Below are 24016 nucleotides of genomic sequence, written 5' to 3' on the forward strand. Positions count from 1 at the left end.
CACCAACAACCCGTGTGAGGTGTTTACAGATCTGAAGAGATGAGAGGTCACAGTTTCATTCATATTATTGCATGAAGGAAAATCCAATTAAAACCCCAATCTGTAAAGTCAGAATTGTTTAAATATTGTAGTGTTTTTGTCTTCTCCTTTATCTGCTCACACTGGTGACTTCATATTTGCTCTGCATCATGCATCTATGAGTGTTGTTGCCACAGAGGCAGCTGGCGTCGCTGTTACCACTGACCTCCCAGTAAAGTGTAGCTGAGCCCTCGGGGACCTTGGGAGTCATGGAAGCCAGCAGCACCACCCAAGAGACGCAGGCCTCGTCTCTGATGTAATGACCAGAAATAAGCAGACTTGTTCACTGCAGCCCAAAGGTAGACCTTCTTAAATAAGGCCTCGAAAAGCTTGTACTGACCTTTGAATTTAATATGGACCTTGCCTTATTATTTATCTAACTGGGCTCTATAGAGATAATGAGACTCCAAGCTTGAGACATTCAGTGGCATATCAAAGTTTTACTGTAATCATCTTTTGCAGTTTGTGTCAGAGACTTTCAGATTGTGTGAGAGAAAAGCTTGCAAGATTCACTTTAAACACACTGAAAGCAGAGAAAAGTACATTAATGATGACAAAAGATTATTCTAAGCCATCAATTTAATCGTGATGCTTGTTCAAACAATACAGCAAAAACCTTTAGATGAAACAAAAACTGCAAATGTAAACGGGCGTAAAAAAACAAGAGGACAATGAAGAAAGCAGCCACAATGCTAAATGTAGCCCTATACCTTCAGATGTTATGCTATTTGTAAGGTCATAAAATATTTTGAGGTGGAAAAAGTTGTCATTTTATTGGTGGCACCACCAGCCGAATTGAAGAATTAAGAACAATCTTGATGGACATATTAGGGTGTATCTGCTGCAGTGTCTTCTCTGTCTAATGGCTACACAGTTTCAACTCTTAAACTTCAATTAAAAAACATTTTTTTGCATGCACAAGCGGCACTGCAATTATCAGACTTTTAAAAACCTTTTTAGATACAAATGAATGAGTTTACTTCACCAACGGTCTGATGAACATGTCATTTAACAGTCTTAAGAATAATACTCACACTATGAACATTAGTTCACGGTTGTGCAGGATCTATCTTTTACTTTGATCATATTTTCCCAACAGACAAAATTCTTTCCTTTGTTAACAATGTGTTTGGATAACAACACACCCGCATGACAAATTTACACACCTAGAGACTGGTTCAGCCTGTTCAGGATGGTGGTTTTTATTTCATAATCAAATAGTAATAATCACATCACTATTACTGACTACTTTAATATCAAAATGTGTCATAAAATACATATTACTAACTGGATAAAACTGTACATTTTACAATTAGGTATTCAGTTGCTTATACATTTTAAATCATGACTGCATCTTTTTGCTTCCATAGACACCAACAAATTATTTATTTATTCAATAAACAGTTACTTTGTGAGGTTGAGTTATTTATGCTATAGTTAATATATTGTATTCTGCTTTATGTTTTAAAAATGTCTATTTATCTTCTTTTTTTTTGTCCATGAAAAAGTTTTTTCCCATGTGTTCAGCCTCGAGTATGAATATTTCTTTAATTTAATGATTGTCTTACTGTTTGTAAATTCATCTTGTGAATTATTAAAATTAAAATAATAAATATAAAAAGCAAATTCATGAGGTCCATGTTATTTACCTTTTACCAGCAGAGGGCGCCAACAAAATCTACAAGCACTCGCGAGAAGAGACAAATCTCACGACCTGGTTCGGTCGCTTTAAGTCTCGCGGTATTTCTTCCTTCCTCCTCTTTCACTCCCTGTAGCCAACATGGCAGTCGGCAAGAATAAGAGGCTGACCAAAGGCGGCAAAAAAGGTGCCAAAAAGAAGATGTAAGTAGCAAATTCTTACATTGTTATACGAGACAGGCTTCACCCTTCCAATGGTGTTACTTTGGGGCGAGAAATGTGAAGGATGAAGCCGATATTAAATAGATGTCACAGGGCCACAGTGGTAGTCTCGCCGTCGCCGGCCTCTGTGGCGCTGGATAGAGTTGTAACATGCTGTGTCCCTTGTACTCTGTGTTATAGTATTCTGTTATAATCCAGTTGATTTAACCAGACTTGTGTATTTCCTCTTACGGGATTCTGCTTACTAAATCACATATAGCTATTGCAGTTTGTCCGTAGAGTTACGGTTGGTAACGTTATTTGCTCAAGGCTACTACATGTTAGCATTGATTTAGCCGACTAACGTTGGCTTTTCCCAACAACATGTCAGCCTGACGCCCAATATTTGATGCCCTTTGATGCAGCTAATGGTACTATAACGTTAATTAGTGCCTGGATTGGATGGCCACATTATTAAGGCTATTGCTGACACTGGTGAATTATTCAATTTGAAATAAATCCTGCACGGTGCTTGCTAACTCCAGCAGTGTCCTTTGCAGTGCGTGCTTAGCCGGTTAGCTAGCAATTAGTCTGCTCGCAGCACAGCCACGTTCGTATTTTGTTGGTGGACTGTCATTTCTGCTCAACCAGTTTGCTCTAAATTCTTTTCTTCTTTTTACAGTGTTGACCCTTTTTCCAAGAAGGACTGGTATGATGTCAAGGCACCAGCCATGTTCAACATCCGCAATCTTGGCAAGACCTTGGTCACCAGGACTCAGGGAACCAGTAAGTCTTTGTGTAAATGTGCAATAACATTCAGCTATCTCTCATACAGTCATTGATCAAATAAAAGCTCCATGCTTGGGACAATATCAGTGACAGAATAAGCCTAATTTCTTTTTAAATTTAGAGTTAGCCTAGACCTAAATCATGCTATAAATAAAGAATGCTGACATCTGCAGATTCCCATGTATTAGTTATCAATACCCATTGTGATTCATAGGGAACTGTTTCAGGCCCAAATTTGTAGTTAGTCATTATTTTCAATCCATGTGCTTGTTTTCTGACTTGTACATGTTATTATTCCCAACCACCTAGGAATCGCATCAGATGGTCTTAAAGGACGCGTGTTCGAGGTGAGCCTGGCTGATCTGCAGAACGACGAGGTTGCCTTCCGCAAGTTCAAGCTGATCACAGAGGATGTTCAGGGCAAGAACTGCCTCACCAACTTCCACGGCATGGACTTGACCCGCGATAAGATGTGCTCCATGGTCAAGAAATGGCAGGTAATGATCATGTTTCCTATGAGGAGTACTGCATGTCCTTCTGAAAGCGTCACTCTAGCCATTGGGAGTTTTGACGATATTAATATTTATTTCTCCTATATTAGTTCTGTTTGAGATTCAGTACCTACTCCTGTTTAAGTTATTTCCACAATAAAATGTTTGTTTTTTAAAAACTTACATATTTCAAAAATGATAGGTACACCTACAACATGTGCTGATTTCTTAGTAATAAGTGTAATTTGGCTTGTAGGGTTGTACGACCTTCCAGCCGGCCTCCGTCATCGCAATATTAATACGGGATAAATATACTGCTTATGAATCAGATCAAATCTGATAACTGGGGTGCAATTTTTAACATGCAAACTGTGAGAACACTGGCAGGTGTAAGGTTACATGTCTCCTGATACATGTGACCATTCTCCAACATGGGGCGGCTATATACGCTGCATACTTTCCAGACGGTGTTAAACCGCTCCTTATCGTTTTGGCTATTCTAAAACGCAGCTAAAGTGTATATTTATAAAACACCATGGAAATGGAAGAAAATAACGTTTATTTTTGCGCTGTAACTTTATAAAGCAATTAGGAAAAGCAAATAATCGCATCTACGTGTGATAACTAGAACAGCTTACAATTACTGCAATCGTTAAATGTGTTTTTTAGATGCAAAACTTTTCTTGATAAGAAGCCGATGGATAGAAATCGATCTTTCTCATGAACCGATACTTCGGTAATAAATCAATACCAATATTCTAAAAACGTGGCGGTATTCGGGTTTCTAAAGTACTGTCGGGGCTCGCGACTAACAGCGGCCAGTCGACGATAGAAAATGTGTTTGTTACGCAGTAAACTCACTTTTGGCGTGACCTATCTTTCCCCTGATAATGCTACATTGTGAACAAATCTGTTTGGAGATGAGGAGCAAAGCTAGTTAAAGTTGGCTGTTACAGCTGGTGAACAAAGGTTCCATACAGTTGCATTTTGGAGCAATCGAGCTCTATTCAGTGAAAATGACTATTGGGCGAAGGTAAATTATGACATCATGTGTTAAATTGTAATCTTGATTCACTTCAGTTTGAAGGAGCTTTTTTCACAGCAATATAAAATTAATATAAGAGGGATTGACCTGTTGAAACTTCCTAACAATAACGCCAACAGTAATATAGGAGTGTATGTGAGTTACTGCTTTTGTTTGTATAAGTCAAGGCATTTCTCTGGTATTGGTATCAACTACAGAATTTCTGGTGTCTCGCCATCCCTGCTTAAAATATGGGGACTATCACAAATGGGAAGGTGGCATGTTGAGTCTTTTTGGTTGACATTTTCCATAAATCTTTGGTTGACACCTATTGTTTTTCTCAGACCATGATCGAAGCCCATGTCGATGTGAAGACCACCGATGGCTACCTTCTGCGTCTGTTCTGCGTGGGTTTCACAAAGAAGCGCACCAACCAGATCAGAAAGACCTCCTACGCCCAGCACCAGCAGGTCCGTCAGATCCGCAAGAAGATGATGGAAATCATGACCCGTGAGGTTCAGACCAATGACCTGAAGGAAGTTGTCAACAAAATGTAAGTTGTGCAATTTATCCTGCTGCTGAAATAACATAATTTAAAAATGATTTTGTAAATCTTTGGAATTAAATGACTGCTTCACCAAAATATAATTCTTTATTGCATGTACAAGTTGAGCCTCTAATGGTAGTGCTGGCTTAATTGCAGTAAAAATATAATTGGTGTTACATTTTTGGCTAGACAGATAATCTTCCGTTCAAACATCCCAATTTATGCAGACTGCTGTAAAATGGTTTGTGAATGCCCTTTGCATTAATGTTTTTATGTTGCCTTGTTTTCCAGGATCCCTGACAGTGTTGGTAAGGACATCGAGAAGGCCTGCCAGTCCATCTACCCTCTGCACGACGTCTATGTTCGCAAGGTCAAGATGCTTAAGAAGCCCAAGTTTGAGTGTAAGTGATGCACAGCTATAGCTTTGCTTCTGTATTTCTATTTTCCACTACCTGTGGGAACGCATGATTCCAGTTTGCCTGATTATAACCCATTGAGAACCATACCGTTTCATTGGTTGTGGAATAATGGCGCAGGTCTGCATTAGAGGTGGACTGGTTTCCAGATTAGTGTCAAATCTTGACTAGGTTTAAGACATGGATGAAATATCATTGCAGTTTTCACATTAACATCTAGCTGCCTAAATTTGTCAAGTGTCCTTAACCTTTTTAGTAAAAAAGCTATTGTGTTCTTTTGCAGTGGGCAAACTGATGGAGCTCCACGGTGAGGGCGGTGCCAGCAGTACTGCTAAGACAACTGGTGATGACACTGGAGCCAAGGTGGAGAGGGCTGATGGCTATGAGCCCCCCATCCAGGAGACAGTCTAAAACACCCTGACAGATTTAATAAAAAATGTAAATTACCAACAGTTCTTTGTCTTGTGTTTTTGTGCATATAGTAGAATCTGTACTGGAGGTACACCCAATTAAAACTGGTATAAGCAGTGAAATCAAATCTAATAGCCTTACAAAATCACTGAAGCTTGTGTTCATTTGTGACTATGCTTTGATGCTAGACCCTAAAGTTGTATTGTCACTAAAGTGCAAAAATCAAATGGGTAAACAATAGAACCATGCAGAACTAGTATAGGGCTTTGGATAGTAATCCTAAATAATGAATAAACAAGGTTATGAAGGGAAAAGACTTCAAGTATTAACCACACAAGTAGGAAAATAACCACTAGATGGTGCAAAGGCACAATTTGAAGAATCCAAAGCAGCAGTGTGAATCATTAAATTGCTGGGCATTTTTATTTATATCAAGATAAATTATTCAGTAAACGCATGTAAATTAAGGTGGCTGTTGCGCTACTTTGAGATTAAATACTGCATTTGAAGGCTGTTGAGACTTCCAGGGCTGCAAACATCTGTCCTCAGTTCATGTCATCCAACTGTCCCTTTTCCGTACTGAGCCACATGGCACTAGCCCAGTACTTGCACATAGTTTCTAGGGACCAGGGCCCGTTTTCCTCTCAAATCGCCCATGAACCATTCGTCGTCAACGGTCTCCAGACCAGATATAATATCCCCAACCTGAGAAAAGAGTGAGATTATTTGAATGGCAGTGCTTTCTACAGAGATTTATTAATTACAGGAAGAAAGAATCACTATACCCTCAGAGAGAGCTCCTCATCACAGTCTGATGTGAAGTTGAACAGAGCCCTGCCTTTACCGCCACCAGCTGCCACACTTTGCTTGTTATTAGACGACTGCTGGCCTGTTGAAGAAAGCATGTACTGAATTAAAGAATACTAATGGTGTTGGTTTAGTAAAACTGTCTTTGTTCCCATTGAAGATGAAATAATTCAATCAATTAATAAGTTGATGGACAGAGAATTGAAAGAAATGTGGTTTAAATACTTTTCCATGTGCAATACCCAGTTCTAGTTGATTTGGTGCTTTTCTTTGACCTTTGAAATGGTAGACTGAATATCTTGGCAGGCCAAACAAGGGTCACCTTGGGCTGCAAAAGTCGCTTTTATAGACCAAACAATTGAATGAGAAATGAATTAGCAGATGAAATAATAAATAATCTTCGGCGATGTTGCTTGTCACTGAAATTATATAGTACACCCTTGGTGTTATAAAAAGTTTTGTTTTTATGAAGTGGTGGCATTTCAAAATAAAGGTTTAATTAATTACTTGAAGCATGTGGGACAAAGTAAAGTAATTTCACACTGTATTTTCTAATAATACACTCACTGATGCTCCTAAATATTTGTCTTTATTGACACCCTAATGATAAATTAAATGATGGCAAGTACTGGAGATAATAATGAATTTTGGGCATTTTATCACAGCAACAACAAAACTGATAACGTGAGAACTTCATACCCGAGCTGCTCTCAACAAAAGCCCTGGGAAACATTCCTTCTCTGCCGTTGAGCCGGCCGCAGCTCCACTCAGCGTCAACATGCCGGCTGATCAGGATGCAGTCGCCTTGTTGAAACGACAGTTCGTCGTTTGAATTCCCACGAAAGTCATACAGAGCCACCACCCACTCCACACCGGGCTGAGACGCCTACACAGTGAGCAGGACCAGAGATGATATGGTTACATACACATGTTCAATATTCAGCTGTTGCAACACCAACTAAATATGGGTTACCTGAGCAGGTTTGGCAACTTCAGGGTGCGTACTTGGAGAAGCAACCATGCCTGTGGGAGAAAATGACGTACAGGTTATTAAAAAATAATCAAATATACCATTTAATCAAGGAACAAAATAAAAGCCAAAGGATGGAGTAAGGCTCTTCACCGATGGACACAGCTGCTCTTTAGTTTCAGTTTGAATATCAAGAGGATAACATGTTGCTGTAGTGTAAATGTGTAAGACAATGTCAGCTAACTGTTGGTGGCCAAATCAGCACAAAGTAAAAAGAATGAATGGATTCTTACCAGGCAGTGCTATCCCGATGGACTGTCTCTTCTGCTGACTTGAGGGTGCAGGCAGATCTTCAATGACCTCTACAAAGTTAAGAGGGAAGACGCCAGTCGAGTTGCCGATCTGTCCCCGAGCCCATTCCTGTCCAATGTACGTCTTCAGCTGGATCACGTCCCCCTCAGAGAACGACAGCTCGTCGCTGCTCTCACCGTCAAAGTCGAACCTCGCCACACATCTGGGACCACTGTCGGGGAGGCAACAGCATTTCAAGGTCAAGTTAGTTCATCAGGGTAGTTTGTAAAGGCTAGTGCAAACCCTTTATGAGGTTTGTCCCGAGAACAGTCAGATCTTCCACTCGAAGTGTCCCGCAATAAATCTGCTTTCTGTTTGTACGACCCAAAACTGTAGATCACACTCCCCTTGGATCTTAGAACAGCAAACTCCCATATAAAAAAAGAAAAGAAAGACCTATTGCTTGTTATTATTTATTTTTTATCTGATTTTGTTTTGTTAAGCACTTTGAGCTGCATCTTTGCATGAATTGTGCTATACAAATTATTATTAGCATTATTATTATTATGTAAAGACAGTACCTGACTGTTGCAGATGGTGGCCTTTCTTTCCGTACAGGGAGTGGTTTTGGTGAATTTGACTGGTTGGAGAAATGATAATGAAATTCTTTAATTCAGGGAATCCCTAAACACACCACACATGTCACCAAAGAGGTGATCGTTGCAAGAATAAATTTCAGTAGTTGAAACTTACCAGGATTTTGACATAATTGGCAGGAAAGAAACCAGAAGATCCCCTACAAGTGCCTCTGTACCACTCACTGTCCACCTGCTCCACCATGGTCACAACATCTCCGGCTCTCAGACCCAGCTCTCCTGGACCCTCTGTGTGTGCAGAACAAACATACATAATCTGAACATACTCAAAACTTCCAAAGCCATAACCAATAGTTTGAAGAATTTCAGTTAGCCTATACACACATTTGGATGATTTTCAGCCAGCTAGCATCTTTATTTTTAGAAAATGCATCAAAATAGTAGTTTGACATTTTGAAAAAATGCTTTATGCCAATTTCCTATAGACCCATGTGCATTATGGATCTGGACTCAGGAGGCGGTTAGCGTAGCCTAGCATGAAGACAGGAAGCAGGGAGAAACAGCAAGCCTGGCTTTCTAAATTGCAAAAATAATACAAATCCTTCTTTTTGTGTATGAACTAACTACAACTAATAAACTACATGGTAATTAGTGAGCTTTAGAGGTGTTGGAAGCCATTTTTGAAAACATTTTGGACAGAGCCTGGATCGCTACTTCCTCCTGCTTTCAGTCTTATGCTAAATTAAGCTAACTGCCTCCTTACTCTGAAAGCACAGAGACAAAGCCTGGCTCTCTTCAAAGTTAAAAAGTAATCCACACCTCAAATTCTCACTAACGAGGACACTTAACAAGCTAAATACAAGTAGTATGTATTTAACTTTAGAGAGAGCCAGGCTAGCTGTTCCTGCTTCCAGTCTTTATGCTAAGGTGTGCTAATTGACTCCAGGCTCTAGCACCATAAGTACATAACACATTGACATGAGCGGTATCAATCGTCTTATTCTTTCAATATATGGTCTCATTTTAGTGTTATTGTCTAATCTCAATCAGTAGCCTATTAGAAGATGCTGTGTTGAAGAAAAGATGTGTCACCTGGATTGAAGTCATGTATGGCCTGCGCCTTCAACTCATTCCCGGCTCCAGTTGGACGGGCAGCCTATATAGTGAGAGAGCAAACACACTTATAAAGGGAAATGTATCAGAGCCTACTGATAGTCTCAAGTATCAAAGACATGTATTTTACTCATAAACTAAGGATAAGTTACCTGTGGTGTGGACATGTGTGAGACGGAGGAAAGAGGAGTTATGACCTTCATGCTAGACTTGTGGACTCTGCCTCTGGTGTCTCCAACTTGGCATTCAAACGTATTGTGGTCAATCTCTTCTAGCAGCAGAAGCACTTCGTTTTTCTATTGAGAAGGCCAACAAAGGTATTCAATGTTGCTGAATTAACTCTATGGATCTTCATAGAGGAATTGCACTTTTATGTAAATATTGAGCCACTAAATAGACACCTGGAATGACAGTTCTCCTGTATTACTCCCATTGTAGTTGAAGTCAGCAATCCCATGAGAAAGATCAAGCTGTTGAAAGAAAGCAAAAGTGAATCAGGTGCTCATCAAGTGGAAGTATTTCAAACATTATCTTTTAGTCGTGCAGTGGGATCGTTCTCACAGTGTATTTGTTGTAGAGACTGTGGCCTGGGTTGGGCCTTGGAGGTAAGACCGGTCCATTCCTGTGGGGCTTCTGTGCCTGGGGTTTTGGTGAAGCTTCCCATGATGCTGAATGGGATCGACCTGTGGCCTGAAGGCTGGGTGGGGGAGGTCTTCCTGGGCCTGTTTTGGCTGGAGGTGGGCGAAGTGGGCGGGGTTTGCTTGAACCCGGCCTTGAATAATTAGAAATTAACAATAAGAAATAACAAAACTAAAACCCTAAACAAGTTCCTAAATATATTGATACTTGACCAGATTTCCAGTCAGTGAAGTGTTACAATACATCGCTTGAATAACAATCATGTATGAGGTTTTCTAGGAATTTCAGTCTAGAAGTTTTACGTTTTTAAAGTTTGTGCACTCTCTATTCCAATGTAATTCAAAAAAGATGTCCCAAATGTTATAATAAAGGTTTGTCCACTATCCTACATTTGAGTAGAGTCTCATCTTTGCAAAGTGTAGCATCATGTAATATTTAAATGTTACTCCCTTTACTCACCTAGGTGGTAGTGATGTTTCTGGCCCAAACTGGAAAGACTCCTGCAGAAGAATACAATTTGGCATTTTTATTGCCATTAAAAAAAAAAAAAAAACTCACAGCCTACAGCACTGGAAACCATAGAAACCAGGCTACAACACATAGCGTTCAGCCACAGCTAGCTGTTCAGCTCTACAGATGTAAATGTGTTCATGGGACTACAATAGTTTCTTTGTTTGTAGAGAGCAGAGGAAATGAAGCAGGTAAATTACACAGCTGATAGACAACACAAACCTGATTAAGACTTCACAGGCTCAAAATGCACCGCGTCATAGTTTATGAATAGATTTACACTAAACTAAACCTTGATATAGTACATTATGTCGTCGAGTAATGGCTAATGAAGGGTTAATGAACAAAGATGTTTGACAAGAAAAATCATTACTTTTGTTGAAATCTTTTAACTCTTCTGAGGTTGCATTTAGTCTCTGATGTTTGTTCTGTTTTTATTGTATGCATAGTTGTATGCAAGTACATGATTGTATTTGTAAATGTGTATGTACGAGTGTAAATGCATGTGTGTAGATGAATGTATATATTTTATGTATGGATGTATTTCCATTTGTTATTATTAATTTAAATTCTGCTTATAATCGGAAGTTAACTGTGAGCATGTATGCTAATCAACTCAAACTTTACATGTTTGTAATCATGAGTTCTTACCTGGTGGTGGAGGATCTGGCTTTGTCTGTGGCTCACCGAGGTGTTTAGGGTGCCGACGGGCTTCTGAGCAGGGAGAGGAGGGGCACTGTCCTGAAAGTTATCTGACACTAAAGAGAAGAGATCTGTCTTTACCACAACATACTGAAAATGTGTGTTCCAAGTGATTTATATTAGGACAGATAGTAAAATATAAAAAAAACCCTTTAAAATACAGTTTTTTGATACCAAAATGCACAAATCAAACTTAACAAATTTACTTATTCTGACAGTAATCACAGACATTTCCATAATCACAATTGGTTTAGTGCACATTAGTGGGACTCACATGAACCAGGTCTGCTGGGGACTCTGATGGTGGTTGGTCTCCGTGTTAAACTTTGTCTGCTTAAAGAGCCTCCATTGCTGTCCACACTACTTTGAGGCTTGACTGGGATGTGATCTGATCAAAGAGACATGTTACAAAGAGACTGTGTACATGTATTTATTTATTTATTATTCATTACACAGACGACACTGTTGTAGTGCGTCGTTTGATATGTCAAGCAATTGAAAAATATTTAAGTCATTAAAATAAATAGTTGTAAGTATAATAATATATTAGGGATTGAGGTGAGAAGATGATACCACTGTCCATCAATGTTCTCATCCAACTCTCTACCTAACAAAAGAAAGTGAATACAATAATATAAGTTGGATTTTCCCATTAAACTATTCCTTTAAATACCAAATATTTGCTAGTTTTTAGCTAAACATTTGCCTGCTTTATTAATTTCTTATCACCGTTAATTAAATGCGTGTTGTTTATTTAACAGTCAGACAGGTCGGTTAAGCCATTTTAGGATTTAAGGCTCTTATAATGGGCATCTGTCATTATCTTTAGACAAAAAACACATTTTTGCATCTTTTCTCTGACTTGTCTTTGTCAATTGTTTGCTGTATTAAGGTTTAGGCTATTATTATTATTATTATTATTATTATTATTATTATTATTATTATGACAAATAATTGGTTATTCAACAAATAAATTCGGAGATTAATCTATAATAAAATGATTAATTATGGTGCAATCCTAACGAGGAATGCATTTTGTCTTACACAGTATACAACTTGTAAAAATAGAAAGCTACTCACTTGACGGACTGTCTACATACACGTTCTGTGTGATGGAGGCGGATGAGTTGTGGTTGTTTATATTAAGGTTGGGTTTCAGAGCTTCCTTAAAAGGCTTCGCTGGAGGTGTCGGGGGAACTGGTGGAGTGTCCTCTTCAAAGATGGAGTTTGCTCTGGTTAATACAGAAGGACGTGATCTGTTCGGGATGGGCGACTTGTTGAGTAAAGACGCTAGTTCGTCTCTTACAGCTAGATCCGCAGGTTTGCTCGGGGGCTGAGGTCTGGGGGCTGGTATAGGGATTTGGGGGGTGTTAGTGGTTGATATGGGTTGATAGTCATTATCTACACTATAATGAGGTTTAAGAGCTGTATAAGGTTTAGCAGCAACTGGAGGTTTGGTGGTCGCCCTCCTGCGTAGCGGTTCTGGTTTGGCTGGTTCAACCCCATTTCCCTCCTCGGTGCCACTCTCAAAGGCCTGGATCCTGGCCTGGATATTGCGTTGACTGTGGTTGGGGTTCATCTCGCCACCAGCATCCTCACCTTGTATCTCGTCTGATTGGTTAACGATGTCACCGTTCTCCTCACACTCTGCACTAAAGACCTCCAATAACTCTTTTAAATATTTATTTGAGGAGACCACTTCTGCATCGGAGGGAGTGTTGTCACAATGTTCACTGAGCTTGACCAGAGTCCGAACTTTGACCTCTTCTGTGACGGCCTGCTTTCGGGATTTCGTACGAGGAAGTGGAACGGGGCGTTGACTGTGTTCTGAGTCTGAAGAAGAGGGAGTAGTTTCAGCAGTGGCAGAAAGGATGTCCCAGTGTACAGTAACAGATCTGCTGCAGCTGTGAGTGCAATCTGCTTGGTTGAGTTGCTTTACATCCGACTTGGAATCGCTTCGGTCCTCAGTGTTTGTGGATACTGAATCGTTTGTTCCAACCTTCTCGTCAGCGGGTGCGACAGTTTCAGTGACTGATTCTCCGTCCAATGGTTTCGGCAGTGATGGCCTTGGTGGCTTTTGTGGCTTTTTACCTGGAAGGAAATGTCATAATTAACGAAAGAATCATAAATATGTGAAATGTTTCCTTTGATAACTACGAAAACCATAACTCCACGTTTCATTTAGGGATGCACGGCATTGGATTTTTGCCGATGTCCGATACATCCCATGTTTGCCTATTTTCGATGCTGATTTACGCACATTTTCTTCCATCTAATTGCAATGAACATATTATAATAAACATATTATTCCTACTGTTATTGTGATGGCCCACTGGTAGATGCAGACATAAAATGAAATGCTTTTTGAAAATGTGCACATTCACTGGGCAAAATGAGAAAACAACTTTAACTTATGTTACATGAAAAACATGCCATATAAATTGAAACATATCTTCTTTAAAGACTTAATTTGTCAAAGAACCGATAACATGGCGATGTCATTGTGCATCCCTACTTTCAGTGTTTTAGTTAATATTGTTATCGTCTTATTTGTACGTGTGAAATTAATGCAAAATTAAATAAAAATATTGTTGAAAAAACATGAAAGAAAAACCATGTGTATAGCAGAAACAGACTGAAACTTTAAACGGGTAGTTCGGTACACATTTACCTTACCACCGATGATTCTCGCATGCCTCACCTGCAGGTCTTTTCACCGCTGACTGTGGAGCAGCACTGCATTGTGGGACAGAGGTGGAGGTGTCTTCCCTCACAGGGTCAGTCTGAGTGGCACTTGTGGAGGTGCAGGTGGTCCGGCGGGGGGCTGCAGTGGGTTTGAAAATGTGTTCTTCCTGTGTCTTCTCTTGAATCACCTGGTCATAGGATGGTGGGGGCTAAGTCATGAAAAAGAGAGATGTTCACACACACCAGCATGCATTATCTTCCTATATAAACTATAGCATTTCTGCTCATGGTACCTGCTGAGTATGTTAGAATTATTTATTTTTTGGTCAACACATTTCTCCACCAAAATGTTATTCCTGGCAGATGTGGAGAAAAACTTTGAAACTATATTTAAACTTTCATGTTGGGAAATAATATAAAAACTTTTCATTTGGTGTTTTTCTGAAAAGGAGGAGAGCTTTGAAGTTCTGGCTGCAGCTCCTAGAAATCGTGACTTGAAGTTACATTTTTGTGCTCACTTTTGTACAACAGCACAAAACCACCTAATCTGAATACTGGCCCGTCTGAAGAACCACGCATTGTTCAAAACAACAACCGTGTGGAATCAAAAACCTGTCACACGGTGCTTACCTGGGAAACAGCCTGGATACCTGCAGACCAGCCTGACTGAGGAGGACGAGGGAAAAGCCCAGACGTTCCTGAATACCAGTTACTGGCCAGAGGTTCTGCAGAGATGATGGTGATCTCTGGTCGCCTGCAATACAAACAAAACATACAGCGGGTAAAATAAGTATTGAACACGTCACCATTTGTCTTAGTAAATATATTTCTAAAAGGGGCTATTGACATGAAATGTTCACCAGATGTCGGTAACAACCCATGCAATCCACACATGCAAAGAAACCAAAACAAATAAGTTCAGAAATGAAGTTATGTGTAATAAAATGGAATGACACAGGGAAGAAAAGCAGGTGCAAAAAGGCATGGAAAGCCAAGAAACCTGCTGAAATCTATCAGTAATTAGAAAGAAATCCTGCCTCTTATCAGTGCAAATTAATATCAGCTGGTTCAGTCCCAACTGACGGCCTATAAAAAGGTCTCTCCTTACCAAGGTGTCACACAAGAAACATCTCATGATGGGTAAAAGCAAAGAGCTCCCTCAAGACCTACTGATGGCATTGGTTACAGAAGGATTTCTAAACTTCTGAATGTTCCAGTGAGCGCTGTCGGAGCCTGTGAAATACTGGGAGAATACAGTCTGGTCAGATGAGACCAACATTAAACTCTTTGGATGCCATAATACACACCATGTTTGGAGGTCAAATAGTACTGCACATCACCCCAAACACACTATACCACCAGTGAAGTTTTGGAGGTGGGAACATCCTGGTGTGGGGCTGCACTGGCAAACTTCATATAATTGAAGGAAGAATGAATGGAGAAATGTACCGAGACATTCTTGATAAAAGATCTGCTGCCATCTACCAGGATGATGAAGATGAAACGAGGGTGGACATTTCAGCGAGACAATGATCCCAAACACACAGCCAAGGAAACTCTCAGATGGTTTCAGAGAAAGAAAATAAAGCTGCATCTCTGGTACAAATTCATAACACCAAAATACACATCCACGTCCGATCCACCTCAAAGATGATTTAGTTCTCATAGTCAGATGTCTACAGTCGAAAAGGAAACATCAACAGCGTTTATAAAGTTCTTTACCTTCTCTCTCTGGTGAGGTCGTTCTGAGAGTTTGCTCTTGCTGAAGGAAGAAAGATCATATGAGTTTTTCTTTATATTTATGAAAGGAAACATTAGATTTCACTTTCATGTGAATGTTTCTGGAGGGAAAACATGTCTTTCATTCCCCCACATAAATCATGATATTAAAAAGGAGTTAACCCTTTAAATGATCTCAAAATGTCACTGAGGTGCAAACTTACTTCGTTTGATAGCAGCTCGTATTGAAGACAGAGTCCCTTGGCTGAAAAGAGAGCAGCACAGGAAGTGTATTAATCATTAAGGTGTGACAGACGAGAGCGGGTTCATACCTTTGTGGTGACTCAATTGTTAAAAGGAAATCTTGTCCATCACCCCTGAGCACCATCATACTATAGGCTTCAACCACGCCGCTACTTTATACTGTTGATGCCAAGTTATGCAAAGATAAAAGGATTTAAAGTGACGTCTAACTTTTAACTAAAATATAAGAGGAAGAAAAGAAAATGACCTTTATAATTGAGATTTTAAAATGTCTACACATTCATAACATGATACAAAGGTACATTACATGATGCATTCTGGTGTTCAGGGTAATTACTAAAGAGACAGATTACATCTCTCTGAGAAACATACAGTAGAGGTGACACGTGAGTCATTAGTGAGAAGAGCTCTAAAGACCTGAAGTAGAAATCGACAGTTTAAGCATTTTAAAGGGGTAAACAAATAAGCAATATACATGATGAATAGTAGAAATTACTTTAATGAACTTTATAGCTTGACGTATGCACAAGGAGCGCAAAGCTGTAAAATCAATGTCCAAGTTGTGATTGAATTAAAAGGAACATTAAAAAGAACATTAAACAAGTGTTCACTTCTGTTTTACTACTCATAAGAACTGCTTATTCAAGGGATGAATATTGTACATGGGTTATATCACAAACCGTACTTCCAGTATTGTTAAACATGATGACTTTCAGCGCTACACGAGAGAAGAATAACGTCCCTGTATGATGTTCATGTGCTCAGTTGAAATCCACCTACCTTACACAAACATGCCCAGTAAAAAGTGACACCTCCAGGTAAACGCTACGACTTCTTCTCTACTTCTCTCCACACAGCCGAATATGTTTGGCACAGTTTCATATCCTCAGGCTGTTTACATCTCAATGAGCAAAGATTATGTTCTAATCCTTAAATGACTTTACACCAGCGACATTAGAATAGTAAAACCCCCTGATTTTGTGCTTTTACATTTTCTTTAGAGATTAAACTATTGTGATACTGTGAGCTGTCTCTTTATCAAAGCTACAGTAAATTCTCCTGACAGCGGAGGCAGGCGCATCATTAACACACACCCTGCTCATTAAGGACAGACTGCAGGAGGGTGATGTCATCTATCTGGGGGAAACACCAACAGTCCTCGCCTTCGTCTCGATGCCACGTGATTTAATTTAACCGATTAACTGTAAACACGAGGATCTTAAAGGAATAATCTAGAATATGTTCATTAAAATAAATGTCTGTTAATCAAAAGAGGTAACATAATGGTGAAGTGAGAGCCAAAAACACACCTGCAATTACTAAATTGAATGAAAAGATCTTTGAGTTTGTAACTTCATGGCTGTCATAAACTGTGTTTTTAAATGACTTTCCATTTATCTCTATGAAGGTCTACAAGCTACTTTCCTTAATGTCTGTAAACAACCACTAAAACAAGCAGCATGACGTGTGTGTCCCCATGCTGACCTTCTGTTAGTCAGTGAGGATAGATCAGTGCATTGTTTTGCTCCATTCACAACCTCACCAGCATCAGCAGATCTGAGTGTTAAAGGGATAGTGCCCTGTTCCCAGCAACAGATACAGTTTGGGTGAAACTTAACAACTTGTGGTTCCCACAACTTTTCAAACGAAAACAAAAAAGAATAGGCTGAAAGAACAATGACATACCTTGAATGTAAATGTTCTGGCTTGGTTCTTTCAGGATGATCTGTCGAGGTAAAAACAGAACGGTGCAGGTTTTTAAAGTGAAAAGGATCCTGGCACTTTATCAACACTAATGAATCACAAAGATTTATGTTTCTTATAGTGGTGGGCTCTGTGGATAAAATCCTCTTTCACGGTATGTCTAGTGCAATATTGTTAATCATCATGACACAGTAAATCACAATGAGAAACTTCTAAGGGATAAATAACCAGCTGGGAATGTCTGTATCTGTGTAATCCAGTGAATTAAATACCTGACAAATCAAGACACTTTATCACATTGATGCAAAACACAAGCTATAATCCCACACAACCATAAAGCAGTCCTTCTCTCTGGTTTGCTACGTCGCTCTGTCAGCTGTCAGGGTGTTGAGTGAACAGTGTACTATTGAAAGTGTCCCAAGTTAAGTGCAGCAGGACAATGATCCCAAATCTACAGACAAGTCCACTGGAGATCATGTGACCTTATGTCTTTCACGATCATCACCTTGAGAGGCAAAAACGCTCCTGCAAAAAGCAAGAAGTGAAAATTGTCAAAGTATGAGCAGGGATGATATTAAATGCCTGCTGTTGTGTGGGGGCTGCAGCCAAATACCCCCATCGTCTTAATAGTCCCATAAATATGGCGCCTCTGAAGTTTGGGGGTTTATATATATGAATGATATAGGCTACATATATTTCTAAACTGTTGATCTTGTGTGGATGAAAACTAATATTAAAGCTGAGAGTCAGAACTCTGAAGTGGCCACGAGACACTACTGATGCTGAGACGTATCAGTCGCAGAAGTAACAAAAAGGACATGGCTAACATCATAAGCTACCTGACAGAGTAAGTACTCGGTGCTTTGTAACAGGAACGATGTGACATTTCATCTTTCAAAAAGCTACATAGTCTCACTTTCAGTCAGAGTCAGAGTTTCATTTGAATACTACTTGATTGCTACTAATTGCAGACTAGACTTTATCAACTAGAAATACAAGAACTATAACCTAACCAGCAGGATCGGCAATTACATCTCGATGAACCAGTTAGTTTCTAAAGCAGCGCTGCCCAAACCTTTTCCCTGAAACTTCATGGCGGGACAAAAGCAAACACTGATTGCATTTTATTGTATAGTTGAGTCTCTGAAGTTCAGTTGTCCATGTGTCATTTTTACACTTCATTAATTTACATTTAATATCTTCGGTCACACTAATGGAACAAAACCTCACATCACAGATCATTGATTCACAGCTAGTCTAAGGAGCATTATCAGCCATGCAAACACTAAATCTAATAACAAGTTAAAACCCAGCAGTGGTTGAAAACAGAAAACACTGTTGTTAATGCCTCGAGCCTGAAACCATGACCTCGTCAGTCAAATCCACCTGTCACACCTGTTACTTATTATCTGTTAGTGCTGCAGAGCTACTGCCTCAAGTTCCACTTTAACAACATGTGAGAAGAGTTTCTGTACTTTCACTTAATGAGAAAGATGTTTAGCAACTGCCAGACAAAGTAGTAAGCTCTGCTCCTTCACACATCACCATTTCCTTGTAAATATGCAGTCTCATGTACATGATATAACAGCACACTGGTTACTTTAACGTATGCATGTGCTGGGCTGCCTTCTTGTGACACTATGAAATGTTACCCCTACCTGTGAGGAATTAAAGGAATAAATATAAAATCTTCAGCATGAAAAGAATATTTCCACCAGGATCCTCGTCTGAGCTTGACGAAGGACTGGAAGGCAGCCGTCACACACCCACAGACAACAGAGAAGAGAGGGAGGGCCCTGTGATATCTCAGCTCTCCTGCGTTTACCTGGCCAATCTGATCAACTGGAATGTGGTCATTCAGGAAGTGGTGCTTGTGCCACACAGCAATGTACCGTCGCTGTCTTCATTTGATTATGTCAAAGAATGCAATTTGCATACCGTCTGTCAGTGTAAACTGCTAAACTCACTTATTAAGTAGAATTATTTACATTTAGCGTATAATTCACCATCTAACGGCTTATTAAACCTTAAAACGTTCAACTGAGAGCAATAACTTTAATGAAATAGATTACTTCTCATTAAGTTTCGGGTTTAATTTGTAATCAGCATGCATGCCTTGGTATTTGTGGGCCAGCGACACATGAAAAGACACCACAAACACACGAGAAAGCTGCTGATGTCAGCAGGACAGGATTCCCTTCGCTCACAGGCACACTCTCACTTGAACACATGCTGACATTACTCAGCACAGCGGCAGCAGTCGCAGAGCAGCTGGTGAAGCGGCTGGCAACAAAGGGAAAGAAAGAAAATCAATCTGCCTCAAAGGTTCTTCAAAGTTCATACTCGTGAAGCGAGGCAGATAGAGTCTGAGAGAAGGCTTACGTCTCTCTCCGACTCCGGTTAAAGTCGCCTTTTCCAACAGGCAAGTGCACTGATTCAACGAGTGTGTGATATTCAACACACAGGGATGAACACAACATTTCTGTTGTTAACGCATGATTGCACAAAACAGATTTGCCCTCACTTAGTCGTGGAAGTACTGTACTTAAGTACCTTTTGGACACACTTGTACTTTACTTATGCTACTTTATACTTCTACTCCACTTCATCTCAGAGGGAAATGTTGTTATTTTCACTCCACTACAGTTATTTGACACTGAGTTCCACATATAAAAACATGATATTCTTATATATGATGCAGTACTACACTACTATTCCACCCAGTAGTATGCAAAGTATCTAAGATTGTATCCACATTGACTGACTTGCAACACTAAAATGTGTGGACATGAATTTGTTAGTGATAAAACCAGAATATTACAATATTCTTTAATAATATAACACTTTGAAAGGAGCCATTCTGGACAATGAATACTTTTACTGTTGGTACTGTACGTACATTGTGCTGTTAATACTTCTGTACTACTACTTAAGCAACATTTTGAATTCAGGGCTTTTACTTAAGTATTTTTTTAGACTTTTTTGCTTTGCTTAAGTAAAGGATCTGAGTACTTCTTCCATCACTGCCCTCAGCTAAAAAACAAGACGTGTCATGAGTAACACAATGACCCTCAGCCAGAGCAGATTACACGGTGTCACTGCAGACGAGTGATTCACAGTGGAAACTACCTGAAATGGTATCTGATGTGGAGCCACTGGTGATGTATCATATTAAAACATTATTCTGAAAGGACTTAAAACTGCATCCAGTACAGACAAGTACAGCTTGTTCATGACGCAGCAGCCTGTCAGAAATTCTCACCCAGACAGCTGGTGGGGGTCAGGGTGTGGTTGGGTGGGGTTAGTCTGAGATAAAACCTGGATGCAGAAAGCCGGGCCGGGCACAGGGGGTGTTTGCACGCCAGGTGTTACTAAGAAAAGTAGATTCTAAAATTGGAAATTCTAACTTAGACCTGAGACAGTTTCAGTACTTGAATGTGAGGCAGCTGACTGAAAATGAAAGCTAATGTTTGCACGTTAAATCACACGGACACCACAAGTCTATAAGCACGGCAAGAGGAACTAGAGAGTAGTTTCCTTTAAGTGACATGTTGCTACAAGGTGTGTGGGCCAACATCTGGGAAGGTAAATTATGTTACTGTAATAAGGAGACAGACAGGTTTTCAGTTATGTTGCCTGCACCCACTTTCTCTCAACGATTACAGGAACGCACATTTAATTTACTGAGAAATCCATCTGTGGCTGATATTAATGACACTTCATAATGATAATGATAAGCTAACGCAAAAATTAATAGTTGTTGCTTATCAGGTCGTTATTTATGATCGAGGGTGTACAGGGCATCATTTAAGTTATTTAACCGAATTAAAACAAATATTGGTATTTTGTCTTAAATGTAAAGAAAGACACGACCAGCCAGCCTTACTGCTTCGTACTGTACAATGAGGTTCACCAGAGGCATCAAAGAACAGCTATAAAACATACTGGTAAAGCACGCCCATCATCATATTCACCTAATGTGTACTTATCCCTCATAAAGACATTTTGGAAAATGTCCATATGCCTGTTTGTCTGGTTAACAAGATGCTGCATGGAGCTGTGTGTCAGGTTTCAACAGTGATAGTAGTTAAAGGGCCATGCTGGGCAGTAAAATGTATGTTTGATGTGGGGTTTTTTTTCCCCTATTGTTCCAGACTTCCAGTAGTTTCCATTAATTTCTGCATGGCACAATCAAATCAGATCAGACTCTTATCATTACCAGACAACAATAATGTGACTCTGATGAAAGTGAATACACACTTGATGTTCACTGTGGTGGATCACACTGCTAAGTTTCAAGAGTGTTCTAATTGATATTCATTTAATACGTGAATACAAAACAATGGCTGCCTGGGATGGTAGGGTACACACCCACATTTGTTAGATGATTAGCTGTGGTGAAAAAAAAAAGTGATTTGTAGTAAATTGATGAAAACATGGTAAACCACTGGTATGTTCTTTTAAAACAATCCACTCACTTCACTGACAATACCACAACGTCTCTTCGCTGGAAAAGTCTAAACCATTTCGACAACTACTGATGACCTGACAACATATTTTAAAACCAAGTCGCCGTTAGATGATTCAGGAAACAGTTACATTCCCAAACAAACATACCTGTTGCCTGGCTTCTGCTCCGGACGTCCCGCAGATCTCTGCACTCCCCCTCTTCCTCTTCTTCACGCCGGGCTTCAGCCATCGGGGATTTAAAACAATGTTGAATAGAAAATAAAATAAAAATACGAGAGATCCTTTACTATAACGTAGCTATGTTGATCTGTCCACACGCTCGGTATAACATGGGATAGTGTCCTGACCACTGGAGGTTTCAGTGTGTCCTGCCCACAGTGGGCGGAGGTGGTGCCACTCACCGTCAGGACCCCGAACAGGCAACGCAGCCACACTTCTGCGTGGGAATGTACACAGTCAAAGCAGGATCAACCCACTGATAATACGACCCCAACAGGATGATGACGGTAAGCTACACCTTCATTTTCTTTGATTTTGTTTAAATGTGTTTATCTTTTAGCAGTTTATGGCAGTTTTTGATTGCATATCTGCTTTAGCAGCTATGAGATTATAGTATTGTTTGTTTTCATCATGCTCTAGATGTGTTTACTGGCACACATGTACAAACACACACACACCTTGCCTATTTATGATGATGTTGTTGTTTGTTTTATTATGAGGATTATCTTATTATACTTGATTTTTTTAAAGAAAAATGCTTTCCTGTATTTAATTTAATGTGAAAACTACAAACAAAGTGGAGGGAAAATATTGTTTTACTTGTGTATATAAATTATTTGTTTGTTCTTGCCTATAATTATTTATTAATCAAGTTTAATATTAAAAATGTATAATATAAATATATATATATATATATATATATATATATATATATATATATATATATAAATACTTCTAAGGTTTAAATAATATTCACATTTAACACAAGGTCTTAGCCAGAATTATCAAAAAGCTGAGGTTGTGAGACCAACTTCCCCTTATTTATATTTTATAATTAGTGTTCAATTATATTTTTTTGTACATTTTATCTCCCAATATTAAGATCTAAATGGTGTAAAACACAATGTGGGGGGGGGGGGGGGTGCAATTCCACAGTTCCTCCACTAGATGTCGCTACAGACCTGGTCATCTTTATAACCTGTGAACAAACTTTAAGTAAATAATAAATGTCTGTTTCATTTGAATCAGGGCCAAGATTGTCTGTTTAGTAATTACCTCCAAATAATACCTTGGGATTAGGTTTTATTTATTTATTTGAGATGGATTTGCTTCTATTTCTTTTAAATTATGGCTTGAGCTAAATATATCCTTCAATCACGCACAACATGTTCTGCCTTTTTTCATAACTCTACAGTATAATTTCATGCTAGAAACCACACTGATGATGATCCCACTGGAACTTCAGATGGGAAAAATATGTGGATTTATAGATACTGAAGCCTACAGTATAAAGGGTATAATGTGGGGAGAATATACATCATACATTTTAGATTTTAAAACTAATTTTCTATCAAATCTTACTTTTTAATTAGTCACACAGCTCTTATTCATCCTGTCCTTGTACCTCATGTTCTTGTCCAACAGGTGGCGACATACTGTAGAGATCTATGACTGATCTGAAATCTCTAATCTCTTATTCTTCTCGTGCCTTGACAAAACATTTAATGACTAAACATTAAATGTGTTGTAATTCTGAAATTCTGAAATTAAGATTTTGGGAAATTTGAACCTGGTTATTATTATTCAGCTTTTTTGGAGACCTAACAAGGTAAGTGGATTAACCTTGTCAAAGTTTTAACATCAACATTATTATATCTGGCACGTGCTTTTACACATGCATAGGAACCATTTATAATTTATATCAAGTTTATTTCCCATAAGGCAGACTAAG

At 39.2% G+C, this 24016-nt stretch overlaps 2 protein-coding genes across 4 annotated transcripts; one reads left to right on the plus strand and one right to left on the minus strand.

The window, feature by feature from the left end:
• The first annotated feature begins 1770 nt into the window (after positions 1–1770).
• On the plus strand, positions 1771–5636 carry rps3a (ribosomal protein S3A). The gene is made up of 6 exons (XM_029434593.1): positions 1771–1920; positions 2600–2703; positions 3016–3203; positions 4566–4774; positions 5060–5169; positions 5468–5636. Exons 1-6 carry the CDS (start codon positions 1859–1861, stop codon positions 5593–5595), a joined length of 801 nt encoding a protein of 266 aa, XP_029290453.1. The 5' UTR covers positions 1771–1858; the 3' UTR covers positions 5596–5636.
• A 356-nt stretch (positions 5637–5992) lies between these two features.
• Positions 5993–22355, minus strand: sh3d19 (SH3 domain containing 19). Of its 3 annotated transcripts, none has more exons than XM_029434559.1 (21): positions 22213–22355; positions 17578–17617; positions 15852–15892; positions 15631–15670; positions 14539–14662; positions 13925–14096; positions 12304–13314; positions 11498–11611; positions 11173–11279; positions 10471–10511; positions 9934–10144; positions 9774–9842; positions 9525–9668; positions 9352–9415; positions 8417–8547; positions 8245–8303; positions 7666–7895; positions 7376–7425; positions 7102–7288; positions 6381–6484; positions 5993–6300 (listed from the first exon to the last, which is right to left on the minus strand). In XM_029434559.1, the coding sequence occupies exons 1-21, from the start codon at positions 22292–22294 to the stop codon at positions 6190–6192; spliced, it is 3132 nt and encodes a 1043-aa protein (XP_029290419.1). In that variant the 5' UTR covers positions 22295–22355; the 3' UTR covers positions 5993–6189. The 3 variants fall into 3 exon arrangements, with proteins under 3 accessions (XP_029290419.1, XP_029290411.1, XP_029290426.1); XM_029434551.1 differs by having other exon boundaries at positions 13925–14117; XM_029434566.1 differs by lacking the exons at positions 15631–15670; positions 15852–15892; positions 17578–17617; positions 22213–22355 and adding an exon at positions 14756–14890 and having other exon boundaries at positions 13925–14117.
• Positions 22356–24016: the final 1661 nt, after the last annotated feature.

This window comes from Cottoperca gobio, chromosome 1, assembly GCF_900634415.1.
Source record: "Cottoperca gobio chromosome 1, fCotGob3.1, whole genome shotgun sequence".
In the NCBI taxonomy this organism is placed as follows: Eukaryota; Metazoa; Chordata; class Actinopteri; order Perciformes; family Bovichtidae; genus Cottoperca; species Cottoperca gobio.